This window comes from Lutra lutra, chromosome 1, assembly GCF_902655055.1.
Source record: "Lutra lutra chromosome 1, mLutLut1.2, whole genome shotgun sequence".
Taxonomy (NCBI): domain Eukaryota; kingdom Metazoa; phylum Chordata; class Mammalia; order Carnivora; family Mustelidae; genus Lutra; species Lutra lutra.
This window is the reverse complement of record NC_062278.1, coordinates 107,229,206-107,249,659: the sequence shown is the minus strand read 5'-3', so window position 1 is coordinate 107,249,659 and position 20,454 is coordinate 107,229,206. Positions and strand designations below refer to the sequence as shown.

At 40.3% G+C, this 20,454-nt stretch overlaps 1 protein-coding gene across 2 annotated transcripts in view; it reads left to right on the top strand.

Annotated features, from left to right (window-relative positions):
* The window catches only part of LAMP3 (lysosomal associated membrane protein 3), a 34,476-nt gene extending 17,715 nt beyond the window's left edge, over nucleotides 1-16,761 (top strand). The window contains exons 4-7 of one of the 2 annotated variants that reach the window (XM_047731429.1): nucleotides 1,398-1,455; nucleotides 4,745-4,915; nucleotides 6,756-6,922; nucleotides 16,189-16,299. In XM_047731429.1, the coding sequence (XP_047587385.1) occupies nucleotides 1,398-1,455; nucleotides 4,745-4,915; nucleotides 6,756-6,895 (369 nt within the window). In that variant the 3' untranslated portion in view covers nucleotides 6,896-6,922; nucleotides 16,189-16,299. Of the gene's footprint in view, nucleotides 1-1,397; nucleotides 1,456-4,744; nucleotides 4,916-6,755; nucleotides 6,923-16,188 lie in introns of both variants that reach the window. The other variant, XM_047731435.1, reaches the window with a different exon arrangement.
* The last annotated feature ends 3,693 nt before the right edge of the window (nucleotides 16,762-20,454 follow it).

The window sequence follows — 20,454 nt, the reverse complement described above, 5'->3', positions numbered from 1 at the left end:
CTTTATGACTAAACCTAGAACTTCTAAAGGTAATTCAATTTCAGATTCTGATTTTCATTGCTCTACCATTTCTTCACCTCTTACTTGTGGATAGTTTCTTTCTTTCTTTTTTAGAGATTTTATTTATGTATTTGAGAGGAGAGAGAATGAGAGAGAGCATGATGGGGGGAGGGTCAGAGGGAGAAGTAGACTCCCTGCTGAGCAGGTAGCCTGATGCGGGATTTGATCCTTGGGACTCCAGGATCATGACCTGAGCCGAAGGCAGTCGCTTAACCAACTGAGCCACCCTGACACCCTTGTGGATAGTTTTCTAATGAATGTTTACAAATAAGAACTAAATCGTCTACTTTAAAAAAAACCCGAAACTTCCTTTTTCAATTTACACTTCCATATCTCATTTCAGTTCCCTTTACTATTTCATACCCTTAGTCTCTCAGGAGGTTCTAGAGCTGTTTTGTAATGGTTTGTTTGTTTTGTTTTTCTGAAAGGACAATCCTTGAATAAAATGTAGAACACTGCTTAATATTTCTGAACACAACCTCCTGGGGTCCTCTTTTACAGAATATCCAGATATCTCAGAGTAAACCATTTCTTCTCAGAATCCCTCATGGTGGCCCCATCTAACCATACTGGAGATATGAACCCTTTAATCTGTTTAAAGCAATTGATAAATTGCATGAAAAATTTTGCACACACTGTTTATGAGAGTTTATGAGCCCCATGAAGTCCACCCATGGTAGCCTTAAAGATGAGTGGTCTCAGGGCACCTCAGTGGCTCAGTCAGTAAAGCAACAGACTCTTGATTTCAACTCAGGTCGATCTCAGAGTCATGAGATCAAGCCCCGCATCAGGCTCTGCGCTAAGCATGGAGTCTGTTTGGGACTCTCTCTCCCTTTCTCCCTCTGCCCCTCCCCTCTTTCTCTCTCTCTCTAAAATAAATAAATACATCGTTAAATGCTGAGGTTCTTTATGCCTTTAAGAAAAAAGATGAGTGGTCTCCATTTGAATCTCTACCCTAAGATATTCATTACTAGTAAAAGCTTAATGTTTACCCCTCCATGCTCTCCACCTTCCAGATGTATATGCATTTTAACAGGAAGAAACTTGGTCTAATTGAAGGGACTCTAGACCGGGGGAATTTGAATTTCAGGCTCTAGGAACAAGTATGCAGTAGAGAAATTCGGGACCAGGAGTAAGCCATTACTTATTATTTATTTGTTGTGTGGTATCTTCACTGTTTTGAAGCTTCTGATACAATTATGGTTCTGTACCCACAGACCCCCAAATCCCCATATTGAGGATTGAATAGCTGGAATCCTGCCAGAACAAAGTTTATAAACCAGGATCATAAATGTAAAGACAGAGTGCCCAAAGGTTAACACACTGCTGTTTTACAGGATGAAAACTCGTATTACATCAGTGAAGTGAGAGCCTATTTGACAGTCGCAAACCCAGGTAAGCTGTTAGAGAAGGCCACTCCACCAGCAGTGATACTGTGCCTCGGGTTAGCTCGTTTTTCAGCCCATTGAATTTGCTCATCTTTGATGCTGCTTTGGAGAAGCCAATGGAGAAAGTAACCAGGAGAAGGCCATGCATCTTTGTATGCTTCCGTTTGCTCAGCTGCCTGTGAAGAAGGGGGGGACTACGTTATGTCGGAGATCGTTATCAGCAACTTGAAAGAGTTGAGTGACTCTGGGGCAGATTTGCTAGTGATGGTGCAGTTTCTTCAGTACTCTTGGAATCATGCATTCATTCTACAAAAATGTGGTTAGTGCCAGCTAGGTGCAAAGCCCTGTAAGAGGCAATAGAAATGCATATTAGCCAAACATATGGTCCCTGCTGTCATAGAGCTTACATTCTAGAAGTGGGGAGGGGACCACAAACAGGCACATTAAATTATAACAGACAGTTAAGTACTATTAAGTCCTATGAGCAAACACAAGCAGGTTGGGGTGGGGTGCAGAGGACTGGAAAGATATTTTTAGGTAGGGCCTTTGGGAAGCTCTCAGGGGAGGAAGACCTCTCTGAAGAGGTGAGGCTTGAGCAGAGAGATATCCCCATTTGGGGGCATCTGGGCCTGGGGAAGGTTTTTTTCAGGTGGCAGGAGCAACAGATGCACAAGCCCTTAGAAGCCAGCTTGCACATGGGTTCAGGGAGCGGCAAGTGTCACAAGAGAGCGAGCAGAGCAACAGAGCAGGTCTGACGGACACCCGGGCCAGAGCATGTAGGGCTTCTGCATGAGGCAAGCTGAGGACTTTCGATTTGAGTTTAAAGTGTGAAAGGATGTCAGTGGAGGGTTTGATGTAGGGAAATGGTATATCAGATTTATACTGATAAAGATTCCGTTTGGTTGCTGTATCGAGAATGGCCCACAGTGGGGCCAGTTGAGAGAACTCCGGTAAGGTTCCCATCCAGGAAAGTAATGCTCCCTGTCCAGTGGGGGGAAATTTCTTAGGCAACTCAAATGTTTCTCTTGAAAGCCCAGAGTTTGATAGCAAACCATTGCTGGGCACCTCCTCTGTGTCACTTACTGTACAAAGTTTTCATGTCTGTTTTCTCCTTTTTAAAATTCTATCTTATGACGTGCTTAAGCTTATCTTATTAAGGAACCTATGCTAAAGAAACTTGCCAAGAAATGAAAATGTCGAGAAATGTCTATTTAAAATATAACATATTTTATTGATATTTTTCAAGAGGATATTATCCATGATTATTGTTTAAAAGTAAGTAAGATGTCACAGTTGAGAATTCACTTTCATATATAGTACCTCTCTTAGACGACTGTACTTACAGAGGCTGGGGAATAAATATTGTGCACGCTAACAAAAATTAGCTAATGTTATCACAAGGTATGGAAGAATTTTAGCCAGGAGTCGGGTAGTAATGTCTCAAGAGGCAGGGAAAGGGAAAGTGAGACCAGAGGCTGAGTTAGAGGCTGAGAAAGGGGATGAAACAATTCTAGGTCCCCCAAATCCAGGCTCAACAGAAGCAGGAGGAACTGTAGGAGTCACGATGATGATAATTTGCACGTCAGCGGTGGCAGTGGTGGTATAACAGTAGTCAGTTGTAATTACAGTGGTAATGACTGTTGTAATGTTAGTGAGAGTGATCGAAGTAAACTACCCTGGGATATAACACATGATATAGCGGTGTCCATGGATAATTCAGGGCATCGTGTAGGGCATTTGAATGTACATATGTGAGAGTCTACAGTAAATAGTACAGTGATGGGCAGGAGACACAATAGTGTAGTGGTGAAGATAGCAGGCTCCAGAGTGAGACTGCTTGAGTCCAAATACCACTTACTAGCTGTAAGCTCTTAGGCAAATAAATATTTTCAGTTCTCTGACTCTCCATTTCCTTGTCTATAAAATGGAAACAGTAGAACCGATCTCAAAAGATTATATGAGAATTAAACAGGACAAGGATGCCTGGGTGGCTCAGTCGGTTAAGCGTCTGCCTTCAGCTCAGGTCATGATCCTGGGGTCCTGGGATCGAGCCCCACATTGGGCTACCTGCTCAGTGGGGAGTTTGCTTTTCAACCTCTGCGCCTTCCCCTTCTTGTGTGCTCTCTCAAAAAGAAAAGAGAAGGAAAGGAAAGGAAAGGAAAGGAAACAAAGAATTAAGCAGGACAGTGCCTGCAGAGTTCTTGTGTGGTTATTCCTGGCACATAGCAAGGAGACCCTTAATGTGGAAGGCTACCTTAGACACGGGCAAATACACCCACAGAGGCAGGAAAGGAGGGAGACTTTCAAGCCCCCTTTTAATAGCCCATGGGTATTCCTTTCAGGCACATCTTTGATAAATTCATGAAGGTCCATAGTCCAGTCCTCAATCGTGAGAGCTGTCAGCAAGCACCCCCTACATCTCTTCAAGGAGACATTTAAACCAAGGTCATGAAACCGATGTATAAAATCAAAATCTAAACGTGTGTGTTTATCATGCAACTATTTCTTATGGTAATTGCCAAGGAGACTAGACAGTTGGGTCCTCTGGCCAGTGAAATTTCTCCCATTTAAGAAGCCAAAGTATAATCAGAAGGGTGTAGGATGAATGTAGCATTAGAGCAAATGGAGTTAATTATATGATTAAAATGTTTAACCCCACCTGCCTTGAAGCATATGCTTCCTTGAAAAGGGTGTACCTCTCCTAAAACAGCAGCAGTCCCTGAGCAGGTCTTTCTCTCCCCGGCAGCACTCCGGTAGATAGAGATGGGCCTCTCCCTTCTCTGTGTCCCTATGGATGGATATAACACCCCTCCAAATGATGGGATCAGCCTGTCCTTTTGCTCTATTAATACAGTCTGGTAACATGCAGATGCTCCACTTGGTGACTGCATATGTCTGTTCTGGTTCACTAAGGGTACATGTGATTGTCACAGAGAGCAATCTTACTTCTCTTATTTCTGAGGTCTTTGTGGGCACTTCTCTGTAGTCCCTAAGCACTGACAATAGTCCCCACCAATTCTGCCCCCAACGATTCAAGACAACTGAAGAAAAATTTCCTAAACGTTCTCATTTCAATGTTATCACATTCTAATTTATGTGAGTTTGCCCTACATACTACATAATACCAGAAAGAAGTCCCCAAAGAGCACCAGAGTGGGTCTTCATGAAGAGAAGGCAGAACCCCTGAGAGCCACATCTTAGTGAAGGCCATTGAACTGCACATGGACCCCTGGTAACAGCTGACACTCAATGGATATATGCCAACAAGTGTCTATATTTCATTCTTGTGTTTTCAGAGAAAATTTACCAAGGAATGAAAAGTTCTGTGGTGATGTTTGAGACTGTGGTTGGGCATTCCTTCAAATGTGTGAGTGAACAGAGCATCCAGTTGTCAACTCACCTTCAACTGAAAACAATGAATGTCCAATATCAAGCCTTTGATTTCGAAGATGACCACTTTGGAAATGGTAAGTCAAATCTTCATCATGTCGCAAACAAAAACTTCGGAGACCCAAGAGTAGTTTCAAGTTGTTTTGTGTGTGTCTAACTGTCAAAAGGGACAAGAATCACATGAACTTCCTACAACAGTATGGTTCCACGAAGCTCTTAGGGCCGAGTTTCTCTAACTTTCCCTCCTGCCATTGCTTTGAGTCAATACCAACCTCAAAATTGGACACTACCATGTTCATGTCCACCAGTCTCCCACAGCAGGATACATTCTCCTTGCATGATGTATTCTGACTCCTCAAGTGTATTTGGAGACTTTAAAGATCCTGAATGGTAGTAATATCTAAAATTCAAGATTTCAGAATAGATTTTTTTCCCACTTGCAGAGGGAAAAAAGAAAATTGCAATAGTAATGTTAGCCCCCCTCTTCTCAATTACGAGCTTAATTCCCCTGGCTAGAGCTTCCTTATAGTTGGTGTTAGTTTCTATGCAACTTCTGCTTTGAGTTCTAACCACTACAGAGAGAAGCAGGTCCTAGGCAGAAGGCCAGGGACAGATGAGGATGACTTTCTGAAAAAGCCTTTTTTTCCCTTCTGGGAAAATGGGTTACAGGATTGCTACATATGTCCAGGAATTGAATTTCAGTTTCTAAAACATTCCTCTCATAATAACTAAGAACATTATGAGTGCCTCTCAATTTTCATAAATAGATTTAGTTAGAAGTTTAGCTGTAAATTAAATTTCTGGAATGTGAGTCCAACTTCTCTTAGTGTTCCATTATAAACTTGAAGGTGTCAACAAAAACCTTCTGATACACTTGCTGGGAGGCATTGAGCAGAGGAAGGATTAAAGTGTTGCTGGCCTCGGATCCCCTGATTTCTGTAAGTTTTGTCTGGAGTCCTCAAACCTCTGCCACCATTTTGGACCTTAACCACAGTGCTAAGATAAAAATATTAAAATTTCTTAGTAGGTGTGGCCCTACAAAGTGTGGCACTTTGTCATCTCGTCTCAAAACTTCCAATTTGGGGAAATTTACAAATTCATGATGAGGGTTTGAAAAGCCTCTGTAATTCATCATGTGGTCTTAAAAAATAAGGTACACACTTGCTCTTCCTCCTCCTCCAAACCTCTGTGAAACAGGGACTGAGCAGGTGGGAAATCGTGTAGTGGCAGAGGTAAGAAATAAAACCTTTCGGCAACATACACCTGGCCTCTCCTAGCAGTGCCCCCAAGGAGATATAGAAAATTTATCTTTTCGTTTTTTCCTGCCCTTCCTCCCCCTTTCATATAATTCTCAACCTCCCACATTCTTAACCCATTTTAGAGAGCTAAAATCCCAGAGCCTATAAAAGGTTTCTCCAGTACCTGGAGCCCCAGGCTATCCACCAGCAACCTTTAAGAAGCAGAGTCTGGATAGAAAACCTTGGCCATGCAATTTGGGGCAGGTCTCTGTTGCCAGAGGTGGGGAAACTTGGCCTCAGAACTTACCTGGGGTTACAGGTCTGATCCTGACTCTCTGGACCAAACTGACATTTCCCAAAGTTGGATCTGCCTCCTAACGGCAAGAGAATCACCTGGGCCCCACCTCCAATGCACTGAATCATAATTTCCTGGGTGTGGGGACAGGGTATCTGCAATTTAAGTGATCACAACCACTGCACACTTCTGATCATCGATCATCGCATTGACTTTTCCCTCCTCATTTTCACCTATCCGTGTCTGAGGCAGCTGGTGGGAAGCCCAGAAGCTCCACCTTTCCCCCTGGGTTTCCTTCTCTGCATGGCTGAGGCAGGCAGGGGCAGTATCACTTCCCAGCATTGCAGCCAGCCTATAACACCTGTTATCTGACTTCAATTGCAGCGGATGAATGCTTCACTGACAGAAACAGGAGAGAAAACCCTGTGGCCGTGGGCCTGAGTATCGCAGTACTGCTTGTCGTTTTGCTAACAGCATGTCTCATGGCCAGCAAGAGGCCCAGTAGAGGATATGAACGCATGTAAAGCCCCACCTTCTTCAAAATTCGCAAGGTTAAGGCCTTGGGTATTCTGACTTCATATTCAGCCTGAAGTGAAGGGATCAATTTTTCTAATTGCCTATCCGACCCTCCCAATCTGATTAGGAAACCTGGTTTTCCGCTGCGGGGCCATTGAAAGGTTACCTAAAAGGTAGCCTCCATCCACTTTCTCTTGTTGGCACAGGGAGGCTGTGCCATATGGGCTTGAATTCCACCCTCTACGCCTGATAATACAGGGCTGGCTTGGAGAATTAGGGACAAGAGGCAGGGACATGAAGAAGGTGCTTGGGAGAAGGAGAAAGCAAATACCTAAAGGGAGAATGATAAGAAACATAAGAAACATGATAAGACATTTTCAAACTGCACTGATTTTTCTTATACATTTTTAAGAGTCTCACTATCCAGTTTTTAAAAAATTACAGTTATAAAAAAATTCATTTCAAAATAGATTCTAAAGTGATTTTAAACTCCCAGATTTTGCCCAATTCCTGGTTTACTTGAATTACAGAATGGTGTTAATAGAATACTGTTTTTAAAAAGACATTATATGCTATTATAATGTAATACTAGTAAAAAAAAATAGATAACTTCCCAACGTTTCACTTAAAAAAAATTTTTTTTTTAATGTAAAGCACCCACCACAGATCTTGGCAAATAAAAGACGCTCCATAAATTTTAGTTCTCCAATTTCTTCACCTTCATTTATTGTCTCCTTCACATTTTTTTTCTGCTTTGTCTCTGTTTTTCTTTGATCCTTAGTCTATCCTTGCAAATTTGTTAATTTGGGCCATTGTGGGGAGGGGATGTAGGCAAGCATCAAAACAATCAGGAATTGCAAAGAGAATAGGTAGATCTATCCCAGAGTATTACCCACTTTCCTCTTAAGCAAACATTTAAAAAAAAAAAATCATAAACCACGAGGTTCCTGATTGGGAGAGATTGATATGTGGAGGAAAAATTCTATCAAATATGGCTTGGAATGTTATTCATGATTTTCTTTTACATTGTTTAAAGAGGAGAATTGAGGAGGCACCTGGGTTGCTCAGTCTGTTGAGCCCGTGACTCTAGATCTCCCCTAAGCTCTTGATTTCAGGGTCCTGAGTTCAAGCCTGGCCTTGGGCTCCCTGTTGGGCACAGAGCCTACATTAAAAAAAAAAAAAAAAAAAAAAAGTAAATAGGAGAATTGAGGTTTTTATTTCCAAAAAAAGGGAGAGTAATGGGCTTCTGGGTGTTTTTAATTGCTTTTACTAACAGAAGTGTTCTTCTTTTTCTTTATTTGCCAGAGGTGCCATTCATTGTTTTTAATAGGAAGTTTATGAACCTTGGCAACAGCTCCATAACCTCTGCTTATCTAGGGCATATTCTGGTTTTCTCTGGAAGGATTTTAGCTCTCTCCACTTTCTCAGAAGTGAGGGGGTAGGGAGGGCACACAGCAGCTTCAAGAGAGCTTTAAGAGCCCCTAGGACATTTGGAGTGTTAGGACATTCCTGTTTCCTCCTTACAACAGGAGGTGTTGAGGAAAATCTGGGCTGTGCAAGGACCTGGTGTTTCCCAGAGTGACTCAAGCTTACCAGGAAGGGCTTGCTTTTGGAGAGATGCCATCTCCATCTCCAGCAGGACCTCCAACAGGTCCCTCCAGCAGCCATCCACAAATACCCGTCTCCCCACTCCCCTTTCCAGCTCTGTCTCAAGTGTGCTCAAGAGCTTCTATACCAAGGAGCATGAGTTGCTTATTCACCATGCCACTGACCAGCCTGTAGAATGACTAAAGGAAGGTTACTCTTCAAGTGTGTGGAAATGTCCATGGGAAGGGACGTGGAGTTAAAATCAAGAAGAGAGGGATAAGGCAGTTCACATAAATTCAATTTTCCTTTCTACCATCTTCAGTGAGTTCTTTGGGGTGACAGCTGCTGCTTGGAGTCCTGTTATCAATGAATTAATATTCTAGTAAGCAAAAAAGAGCAAAGGTTTCATTTGGAAGACTAGTAAATACACCCCAATGCATTCCTGCCCCGCAGTTCTGCCCACTTTCTGTAGTGATTTCTGGGGAGGGTCCCAGATTGCAACTTCGACAAGCGGCCTCCCCCGCCCCTGGGTTCCTCTGGTGCTGCCCCGGAATCCTACTCTCACAGCTGTAGTTCCAGGGGTCCCAGGCTTACTGCAGAGCGCTCCTGGTCGCTTTCTGGGATCCCCCCGACCGAAGCCCTAGCCGTGGGGGGGGTGTTGCTCTGTGGGCCTTTCCAGCGGCTGTGCTAGCCCCTTACCTTTAGCGCACCTGCTGCTTGCCCGTCCCGAGGGTTTCAACTCCATTTTCTCTTATGCAGAGGGTAGAGAATCCTGAATTCACCCTTCCCAGTACAACCCACCTAGGGATAATAGAAACCTTCAGGAACACCCAGCTAGAGATAATGTATCCATTGTTAATTTTGATGTGTTTCCCTGGCATGAATATTGTTTTATAAACTGGAGCATACAGAGTACACAATTTGGAATCCTTTGTTACGTGTGCATCATAAGCATTTCTCTGTGCTATTAAAGGTGCAAAGTGTCATTATTACAGCTGCTATGAATACGCTATCAACATCCTATAATAATTTACTTAATTATTGTGTTGTTGAGAATTTTTACTGTTTTTAGGTTTTCACGAATATGTGGTGATTAAAGAATTACACATGAATTAAAAAACAGACAAGACATTGCTTAACAAATGTGTATAAATCTGTGCCTGAATTTTGCTTTTGCCTCATAAACTGTTTAAAATGGTTATAATTTATTCTGCAGTACTGATTCTTAATTTTTAAGAAAAAGTGGAAACAAAAGAAATACATGTAGATGGTTTAAAGATTTTATTACAGAAATATATGAAAAGAAAAAGCAGAGCTAAAATCGTGACTAGAATTTCCCTCACAGAATTTCCTTCCTCATTATCAAATAGATTGGGGTCGGGGGGCGGGGAGTGTTTAAAATCATCAGTGGCAGTCAAGATATAATCTAATGCAATAAACTTTTAAAACTGGTGAACAAAAAAGAAAAAAGATTCAGAAGAACAGTTGAGAGGACAGCAGAGCTGGGCTCTGGGCACCTGTCCCCGCAAGTATACTCACCAGGAAGCCATATGATGAGAGAAAAAAATCTCTTCAACACTTAACTACCATTCCTAAAACTGGAGAGAAAAAGACTGGTTATTTCATCTCTTCTCATCTAGGAGTAGTGAAAATGGCTACTGGGAAGAGGAGGCAGAGTAAACACAGAGACTGATGGAGGTGAACTGGGGAGCCAGCCCCAGATCACTGGATATCCTCAGGATGTGGCTAAGTTTCAAGGTACAGAAAAGAAGATAGACTCCAAATAGATAGCTCAATGGGAAACATTAACTGTTCTCAGACACAGTGGGAAGAAAAGCCCTAATTTACCCGAATGATATTAAAGGTAACGCAATGTCCTGGATGAGATGCTCAAGGATGAGCCTAAAAAGACTGCCTGGCTGGTCAGTCAGTGGAGCTGGCAACTCTTGATCTGGGGTTTGTAAGTTCGAGTCCCATGTTGGTTGTAGAGATTTCTTAAAAATTAAAAAACCTTAAAAAAAAAGGAATATGCAAGATAAAAACAAGCTCTATGACCACTATGCAACATTACTGCAGCAAAATAACAGACTTATATTAGATCAAAATATAGCTGTAGAGTTTAAGTTTTGCAAGATGAAAAATATTCTGGAAATGGGTAATGGTGATGGTTATAATGAAAGAGTGGGGTGAACGGGAGATTACACTCCTACAAGTGAACAAATTGGGCATCTGCCCTCGGTGCAGAGTCTGTTCAAGATTCTCTCTCCCTTTCCCTCTTCCTCCCCCATGCCCCTTCCTCCACTTGTACTCTCTCTCTCCCCCCGACAAAAAAATAAATTAAAATCTTCAAAATGTATTGTTAAATGAAAAAAAGCATAATGTACAATAATAGTGAGAAAAGGAGGGGGTGCCTGGATGGCACAGTTGTTAACCATCTGCCTTCGGCTCAGGTCATGATTCCTGGAATCGAGCCCCACATCGGTCTCCCTGATCTGCAGGAAGCCTGCTTCTCCTTCTACTCCCCCTGCTTGTATCCCTCTCTCACTGTCTCTCCATCAAAGGAGTAAATAAAAATCTTTAAAAAGAGAGAGAGAAAGGGAGGAAAAAATATACTTTGATTTTTGCTTATATCTGAGAGATTGGAAATTATATAAAAAGCCAAATGGTTGGGGTGCCTGGGTAGCTCAGTGGGTTAAAGCCTCTGTCTTCAGCTCAGGTCATAATCCCAGGGTCCTGGGATCAAGCCCCACATCAGGCTCTCTGCTCAGCAGGGAGCCTACCTCCCCACCTCTCTCTCTGCCTACTTGTGATCTCTGTCAAATAAATTTAAAAAAAATTTTTAAAAGCCAAATGGTTACAGCAGGGGGAACTGAGATGGAAAAGGGTGAAAGTGGAACTTCTCAATGTACAGCATTTTATAGTATTTTGACTTTGAATTGTGAATGTGCTATTTGAAACAAATTTTTTAACCATAGGAATGACAGTTATCAAATAGAATTGAAATAATGTAAACCCAAACAATGATTGAAAAAATAATATATCTATTCAAAGTTTGAGTTGGGAGGAAGAGAGATAGAAAGGAATGTGCCTGTGCTCATCTTTCAAAACACTATCAATAGATAATGTCTAAATTGGAAACACAGGATTTAGAAAACATATAATGTCCTGTCATTTATTTCATAACCCTCTTAATTCATTTCATAATCCTTTAGTGTGTATTTATAATCTCTTTTTTGAACCTTAAAGGGATCTTTTATGAAACAATACTTTCTGAAACAAAGATACATTAATTTGAAGTTCAGTAACTGTCCCAGTTTTTTAGCTTTTTTTTTTTCCTTCTGTGAAATCAAATAAATGAAAATCAACAATTTTGGTAAAATAGCACTGGCATGATCCTATATTAATACAAGTGCTTGTACTTATTTTTCTACCCATCCATCCTTGTAGGTGAAGTTATATTGGTTCATGTTTTAGCAAGGATAATTTCTGGGTGGGTAGTTTTCAGGTGATTGGTTTTGTCAGGGGTCCAGGGGAGGGTTGCCCAAAATGTTCCACAAAGGCATATTGATTATTTTGAATTGAAGCTACTTGGGAAGCAAGGACATCCACAGATCCTCCTCTGTCACCCTGAAAGCAGAAAATTAATGTCCCATGTCAAAGATACCACCCCTGTATTAAGAAATAAAAAGACATTCTTATCACCTGAGAAAGGAACTTGAAAGCCACGAAAGCTATAGAAACAAATCCTGTTACTTTTTACTAATTTACCGTCTCAGCCCAATTCCACTTAGAATTCCTTACTAATTGAACCTTCCAAACATCTGTTTTCTTTATCCTGTCAATTCCTCGCAAGTATATTATCTCTTTGTCTAAAATGTATCAAAACTGCCTGCCTTGGTCATTTCTTTGGGCGTCAGTTTCATTATTGGCTCTCTGTGCACACATAATAAAATTAAGGTTTTTTTTTCTATTAATCTGTAATTCTTAAACCAATTGGAAGAATCTTGGAGGAAAGAAGAAATTTCTTCCTCTCCTACAGTTTTTACTTTTTTTTTGAGTTTACGTAAATCCTCTCAATTATTTATAATGAGAAAATACCATTTTAAACAAATAGAATGATGTTTCTTTAAGCATACAGCACGCACACACACACTCAGATATGTACAGAGGAAGCAAATGCCTTCAAAGGGTTGCAGTGATTCATTCAAGTGGAAGGACTGCGGTGATCAGATAATTATTTTCTTTGTGTACTTTTCTGAATTTTAAAAACATTTCAGCAATGTGACATTAAATAGTATAAAACTATATGGAGAGTAAAAGTTGCTCTCGGGGTTCCTGGGTAGCTCAGTCCGTTAAACGTCTACCTTTGGCTCAGGTCATGATCCCCGAGTCCTGGGATCAAGTCCTACATCGGGCTCCCTGCTCAGTGGGGAGTCTGCTTCTCCTTTTCCCTCTGCTCCTTGACCCTGCTCATACTCTCTCTCCCTCTCCAATAAATAAATAAAATATTTTTAAAAAATAAGATTCTTTTAATTTATTGGAGAGGGAGAGAGAGCACACAAGAGCCAGGGAGAAAAGGCGCCAAGGGAGAGAGAAGCAGAGTCACCACTGAGTGGGGAGCTGGATGTGGGACTCAATCCCAGGACCCTGAGTTCATGACCTGAGCCAAAGGCAGACTCTTAACCTACTGAGCCACCCAGGAGCTCCAAAATAAAATCTTAAAAAAAAAATAAAGTTGCTCTCTCTATTCTCATCCTAGCCCTTCCCCAGTATCTTGCTTATCTTTTCACTTCAGGTGCATGGGCACATTTGTTTGTATTCATGCAACCCTCTGCAGATCTTAGGAGACCTCTCTGTCAGCTCACTGAGATCTACCACATTCTTTGTGTGGCTACATTATATTGTATTGTATGGATATGACATTTTAAATTTTGGATGGATATCTAGATTATCCACTTTGTTCTCATAAAATGAGATTGTTGTAACATGTCTTTGTATATTCACATGAATATATTGTTAGTATAAGTTCCTAGTAGTGGAATTACTTTAGGGTATGTGTTCTACATTTTTTTTGTATTTTTTTCCAAATCATTTTAATCAAATTAACTTCTTAATTTGTCAATGTTCTTTTCTATCTAAGAAATATATATATATATATATATATATATATATATATATATATATATGACAGGGTTGCCTGGGTGTCTCACTCAGTTAAGTGTCTAACTCAGGTCATAATCTCAGGGTCCTGGGATCAAGCCCTGTGTGGAGCTCTGCACTCAGTGGGAAGTCGGCTTGAGATTCTCTCTCCCTTTGCCCTTCCCCCACCTCATGTGTGCCTGCTCTTTCTCTCTCTATGATAAATAAATCTTTGACTTTAGATACATATATAGATATACATATATAACAAAATTGTGTACTCTAAAAGGACTTATGAAAAGCAACATTTCCCTGTCCTTCCTCTAAGAGACAAAGTACTTTTAACTAATTTTAATAATTTCTTTTTTAAAAAAAATATTTTATTTATTTATTTGACAGACAGAGATCACAAGCAGGCAGAGAGGCAGGCAGAGAGAGAGAGGAGGAAGCAGGCTCCCTGCTGAGCAGAGAGCCCGATGCGGGGCTCGATTCCAGGACCCTGAGATCATGACCTGAGCTGAGGGCAGAGGCTTTAACCCATTGAGCCACCCAGGTGCCCCTAATTTTAATAATTTCTTATTGTAACTACTTTGGTAATTCTTTTTAAAAATGTTAAAAAGCTTTCTTATTTCTTAATTTATTAGCTTTAAACTACTTATTATGGCAGATAAGGATTTCATACTCTTACACCATTACTTTTATGGTTATATTTTTTTTTTGCCAAATTAATAAGGTATATATTATTATAATTATGTAAGTATTTCCACTGCCATGTCAAAAGTGTAGGACAAGCACAGTTCCTATCTTGTAGAGATTTGTTGTTTCCTGGAATCTCTATCATTCGCTCTCCCCTGGTCCCTTCTGATTCTTTTTTCTCTGACCTCAGGTAAGAATTGATCTTTGATTCATTTTGATATTGGCTCATGCAAGGATCTCATGGATATATTATCTATTCTTTTTTTTCTAAGATATTATTCTAATATTTGAAATTTTGACCAAAAGTCTTCTTTGCATGTAGTTTAAATTTAAATCCTTGCCCCCACCTTATTCTTCCATCCTATTCTCCCCTTAGCCACCCATAGGCAATTACTTTTATTAGTTTATCATGCATTCTTATCCTTCCAAGTTTTCTTTAAGTAAATGCAAGCAAATATATCTTCATTTCTTCTTTATTTATACAAAGCATTGTAGTACTATATTCATTTTTCCACGCATTGCTTCCCCCCCCTTAACATATACTGGAGATTTTTCTTTTTTGACGCACAGTGTTACAGTAGTTTCAGGTGTACAACATAGTGATTCAACTTCTCTATGGGTATGCTATGCTCACAAGTGTAGCTACTCTCTGTCACCATGCATGCCATTACAATATTATTGACTCTATCCCCTATGTTGTGCCTTTCATTCCTGTGACTCATTCACGCCATAATTGAAGTCTGTATCTCCCATTCCCCTTCACCTACTCTGCCCATCCCCTCAGCCTCCTTCCCTCTGGCAACCAACAGTTTGTTCTCTGTATTTATAGGTCTGATTTTGCTTTGTTTGTTTATTCATTTGTTTTGTTTTTCTGGATTCCATATATGAATGGAAATCACATGGTACTTGTCTTTCTCAGTCTGACTTATTTCACTGAGCATAATATCCTCCAGGTCCATCCATGTTGTTGCAAATAGCAAGATCTCACCCTTTTGTGGCTGCATAATATTCCATTGTGTGTGCATACCACATCTTCTTTATCCATTCATCTACTGGCTCTTATCTATCCTTGAATAAGATATAGATATAGTTTTCTACTTATGTGTGTTCAATGACATTCCCTCTTTTCCTTGGGGCTCTCCATCTTTCTCCAAGGGGAGACTGATTACATTTTAAATGAACTGAATAAGCACTCTCCAATGAAATAAAGAAAAAAGTTTTGACAAATTTACAAACTCTCATTTTTAAGCTCTTATGAATATTTAGGTCTGTTTTCTAATGTTTTTAGCTCATTAAACACAATAAAAAGAACGTTAAGTGTAGCAAAAATGTTTTACATTTTTGAAAACATGGATAACCATCACAGGTTTTCAAGAGATCGTGTGTAATGTAACAAAAGTCTCTTTATGTAAACACATTCTACTTTGCAGAGAGCACACCTGGAAGAAAATGGGTCTAACAATTATTAAATATTGAATAATTGCTGAGAAGATAAATGTGTCTTATTTAATCCTTCAACAATTTTATATATTACTTGTATATATATTTGTATATATAATATATATATTTGTATACAGTATATACAAATATATATATAATATATATTTGTATATATATATTATTTATTTATATATCTATATCTATATATATATAATGAATGAGGAAAGTGCAGGGTTCCATAACTCATCCCGGTTCGCACAGTTAGTGGTGGAATTAAAAGTCAAGCCCGGTTGTGTGTCAACTATACTTAAATTAAAAAAAAAAGTCAGGTTAGGATTTGACTCTCAAGTTCATATCCTTCCTACTCTAGCCCACTTTCTGGTCTGTCCTCACTGAACCTTACCTACTATCTTGTATTTTTTTTCTCTCTCTCTCTTAGTGGATGAGTGTTCGTCTGACTACACAATTGTGCTTCCTGTGATTGGGGCCATTGTACTTGGTCTCTGCGCTGTGGGTTTGATTGTCTATGGAATCCGCCTAAGACGCGAATCATCTGGATACCAGAGAATCTAATTGGTGCCCAGGGGAAGAGAATGTAATGGCATTTAGAGAATTCTTTCATCGGTTCCAGGATATTGGGGATATTTCCAGGATATTTCCTTAGAATTAGTGCTTCCAACAATGTAAACCACCATCTTTCACAAACCCCAAGTCATTTCTGATTGAAGTCCAAGCAGCAAATCGTTTCTGCAGAGTGTTTGTTCATTTTATGAATGATCTAGTGAGTTGTTTCAGAGTATTTTCCAACTTCCTGCAGAATATTTTAACCATTCCTAAGTCAACATTTGAGATATGTTAAATTAACATAATGTATGCAAAGTGGTATATGCTTCCAAATTATAAACTAAAATGTCAATTGTAATTAAAGCTACCTGTGCACATTGGGGATTTTATTTTATCCTTCATCTTTCCCATTAAAAAAAAAATGCCTCTACTTTACCTATGAAATGGACTTCTAGTGCTTTTACTCTCCATGTTTTATATGATATACATATATCTGATGACCTGCTTGTCTTCTTTCCACATTAATTTTTTTAAAATCATGAAAAAAACTACCATATCACAGGTTGTCTAGGTTTGACGTGAAACTAACAAGAAGAACAAATCAACTTATAGTCTTGATGACTCCTCCTTCAGAATCACTAGAGACTCAGAACTCGGTGGCTATGGACAACAGAATTCACTAATAAGCCAGAAACAATAGCCCTTAATTTTTTAACGCATCTATGCCAGACACTAGGCTAAGTTTAGATACAGCCCATTTAATTCTCACAACTTATAGATGAGTAAACTCAAACTTCAGGAAATGAATCCCCTCCATGTCACCAGCTCACAAGTGGCAGACGCAGAATTTGAGTGCCCACTGGTCTGTGGTAAGATCTCTGGACTTTTCATTACACCATTGACACTGACTGCTACCTGAAGCCTCACACCAGCACACGCTCCTTTTTCACAGAGAAAATTAATATCTCCAGAGTCATGAGAGATTAGGAGACACGAAATGAGGACTTGATAGGTAATGAAATAGCTGATCTTCAACAAAGTTCTCTACCTCCTTGAAGGGGGACTGGGGGACTCTGAATGAAAAACACGGGTTTCTTATTTGTATAGGATTGTGCCACTGTGGCTCTAAAGATAAAGGAATGGAGGAAACTTCTTAAGTCATTTTTTATTTCTTTGAAAATAGAGAAATCTAACTACCAACCACCTTTTCTTTCTTGACCGTAGATCCCCCTCTTGTGGTAACTTGCTTCTTCTGCACTGTTACAGCCACATTTTCTATCCTAATTCACTTTATTCAGTAGAGCAACCTGCCAAGAATTGAATTCCTGCTTGTTTTTACAACTAAAGAAAGGAGCTAAGTCTACTAACAGAAAAGACCACATAACCCTAGCATTCTTTAGGAAAGGATTAATTCAGGTCACCCTAGAAGACAGGTTGACTTTCTTGACTTGTTCTCTTATGAGTCAGTAGGGTTGGCAAGATTCTCGGTTTAGTCTTAATAGAATATTGAATTGTATTAGAAGTTTTTGTAATAAAAACTTTATTTGGAGGTGAATTTATGTCATTCCTGTCTTATAATTTGATTTTTGTTTACTATCGTAGTGGAGGTTCTTGCTTGAATCAATACAGTACATCATCTTTTTATGACTTATTTTATAGACTATTCTCTACCGCCACTCTACTACTAACTAGGAAGACCTAATGAGAGAATCTGAATTTTTGAGAAGAAAACCACATTAAAATTATAAATTAAATCTCTCAACTTTTAGACCGGACTAACTGACTAGATTACTGGTATACTTGACTGCTGCCACCGTTTATCCTCATTTATTCATTCATTCAACCAACATCAAATAAGGCCTTACTAAATGCCAGACACTCTGGTAGGGGCTGAGATAAATAAGAAGTCCTGTATTAGCTGTATTAGTCCTGTATAGCTATGGAACAAGGTAACCCAAAACTTAGCAGACTAAAAGAACACACATTTATTATCTCACACAGGTTCTGAGGGTCAGAAATCCTGGAGCAGCTTAGCTGGGTGGTTCTGGTTCAGGTTCTCTTACAGTTCTCTTATGGTTAAGCTGTCATCTGAAAGTTCAACTGGGGCTGAAGGCTCTGCTTCCGAGTTCCCATCATGTGGCATATCTACAGGAATACTCACAACATGACAGCTGACTTTCCCCAGGTGAGTGGTTCAAGAGAGAGAGACTGACCACCTATTCACAAAATTTACATACCATTCACTTGTGTTGAATTCACACCAACTATTTCTGGTATGTTATGGAGTGAAGACCAGGAGAGGTGGAAATCAGTGGGGGCCATCTTGGATGCTGGGTACTCCAGGTCCACTGTTAAGGTTGAATTACTGGCTTACTTTTTGGGGGCATTTCAGGTAAATAAATTCCAGTATGTACACAAAGAAAAGTGGCTTAATAGGAAACTATACAAAGGGTAATGATGGTAGGACCCTAACCAGCCTGCTGCCAACTCTGCCCCAAGTAGAGCACCTCCCCAGGAGAGCAGCTCCTCAACCTCTGGTGCTAACAGTCTATTGACCAGCTGCTGTTCAGGCAGACTTGCCTGTTCACCAGGCCTGGTTGTTGGCTCATTGGTCTACAATGTTAATTGATGGCTTTGCCTCCAGAATTTGTTAACTCTTTGTCATAATATAATCCAAAGAGATCTGGACCACACAGATATCCCATAAGACATCACACCGAACAATTACTTTGATGACATTATGCTAATTTGATAGGACAAGCACAGAGCCATTCTTATGTTGGAGGCCCGGGGAAGACATGTGTATTACAGGAAATAGGAGACAAACCCTATGAAGATTTAGGTAGGGACTAACTAATTCATTGAAGTTTTTAGGGACTCAGGGGGTCGGAGGCATGCCAGATATCCCCCCCAAAATAAAACACAAATATTTTGCATCTTGCATCCTTTCCATGAAGAAGAAACCATAGGGCACCTGGGTGGCTCAGTGGGTTAAGCCTCTGCCTTCGGCTCAGGTCATGATCTCAGGGTCCTCGGATCGAGTCCCGCATCAGGCTTTCTGCTCAGCAGGAAGCCTGCTTCCTCCTCTCTCTCTGCCTGCCTCTCTGCCTACTTGTGATCTCTCTCTGTCAAATAGATAAATAAAAATCTTAAAAAGAAGAGGAGGAGGAGGAGGAGGAGGAGGAGGCAGAGGAGGAGGAGGGGAGGGGAGGGAGGGGAAGTGGGAGGGGAGGGGGAAGGGAAGGGAGGAGGGGAGGGGGAGGGGGAGGGGGGGGGAGGACCAGGTAGGTCTTTCTAGGGTCTAGAGACAACTTTACACAGCTAGGAAAATTCCTCTGGCCCATTTACCAGGTGACATAGAAAGCTATCAGTTTTTAGTGGGGCCAGAGCAGGAGAGGGCAGGACAACAACTCTAGGCTTTAATGCAATCAGCTCTGCTGCTTGAGCATACAATCAGGCAAACCTCATGTTGGAGGTATCAGTGATGGGGAAACATACAGTATGGACTTTTTTGCAAACTCCAGTGGAAGAATCATAACACAGGTCCTGAGTACTCTGGAGGCCATGCTATTTGCTGCAGAAAAATAGATGCCCTTTAACATGAAGCTCGTGGCATGTTACTGGGTCCTGGAACACTTGACTTTAAGACACTGTTACCACATACCCAGAATTGCCCAGGTTGAGCTGACTTCTGTCAAATCCACTAAGTAATGAAGTCAATCTTAAAATGGTAATAGGACAGAGGTCAGTAAATTACAGTTCATGGTTTGGCCACCCGCTTTGGTAAATAAAGTTTTGTGGAGTACAGCCATGCCCATGTGTTTATGTATTGTCTACAGCTGCTTTACAACAGCAGAGTTGAATAGTTTTAACAGAAACCGGTCCACAAAACTTAAAATATTTATTATCTTCCCTTTTATAGAAAACTTGCCAGGCCTTCAGGTAGTTAAATGTTTAAATTTATGAGAAACTGCTGAAAGGTTTTTTCCAAAATGGTGTTTGTCTTTCTCTATCTGGCTAAGTTTACTCGACATAATGTCTTTCCAGGTTCATCCATGTTGTCCCACATGGCAGGATTTCTTTCTCATAGCTGAATATTGTTCCATTGCGTACATTTATACTGCATCTTCTTGGTTCATCC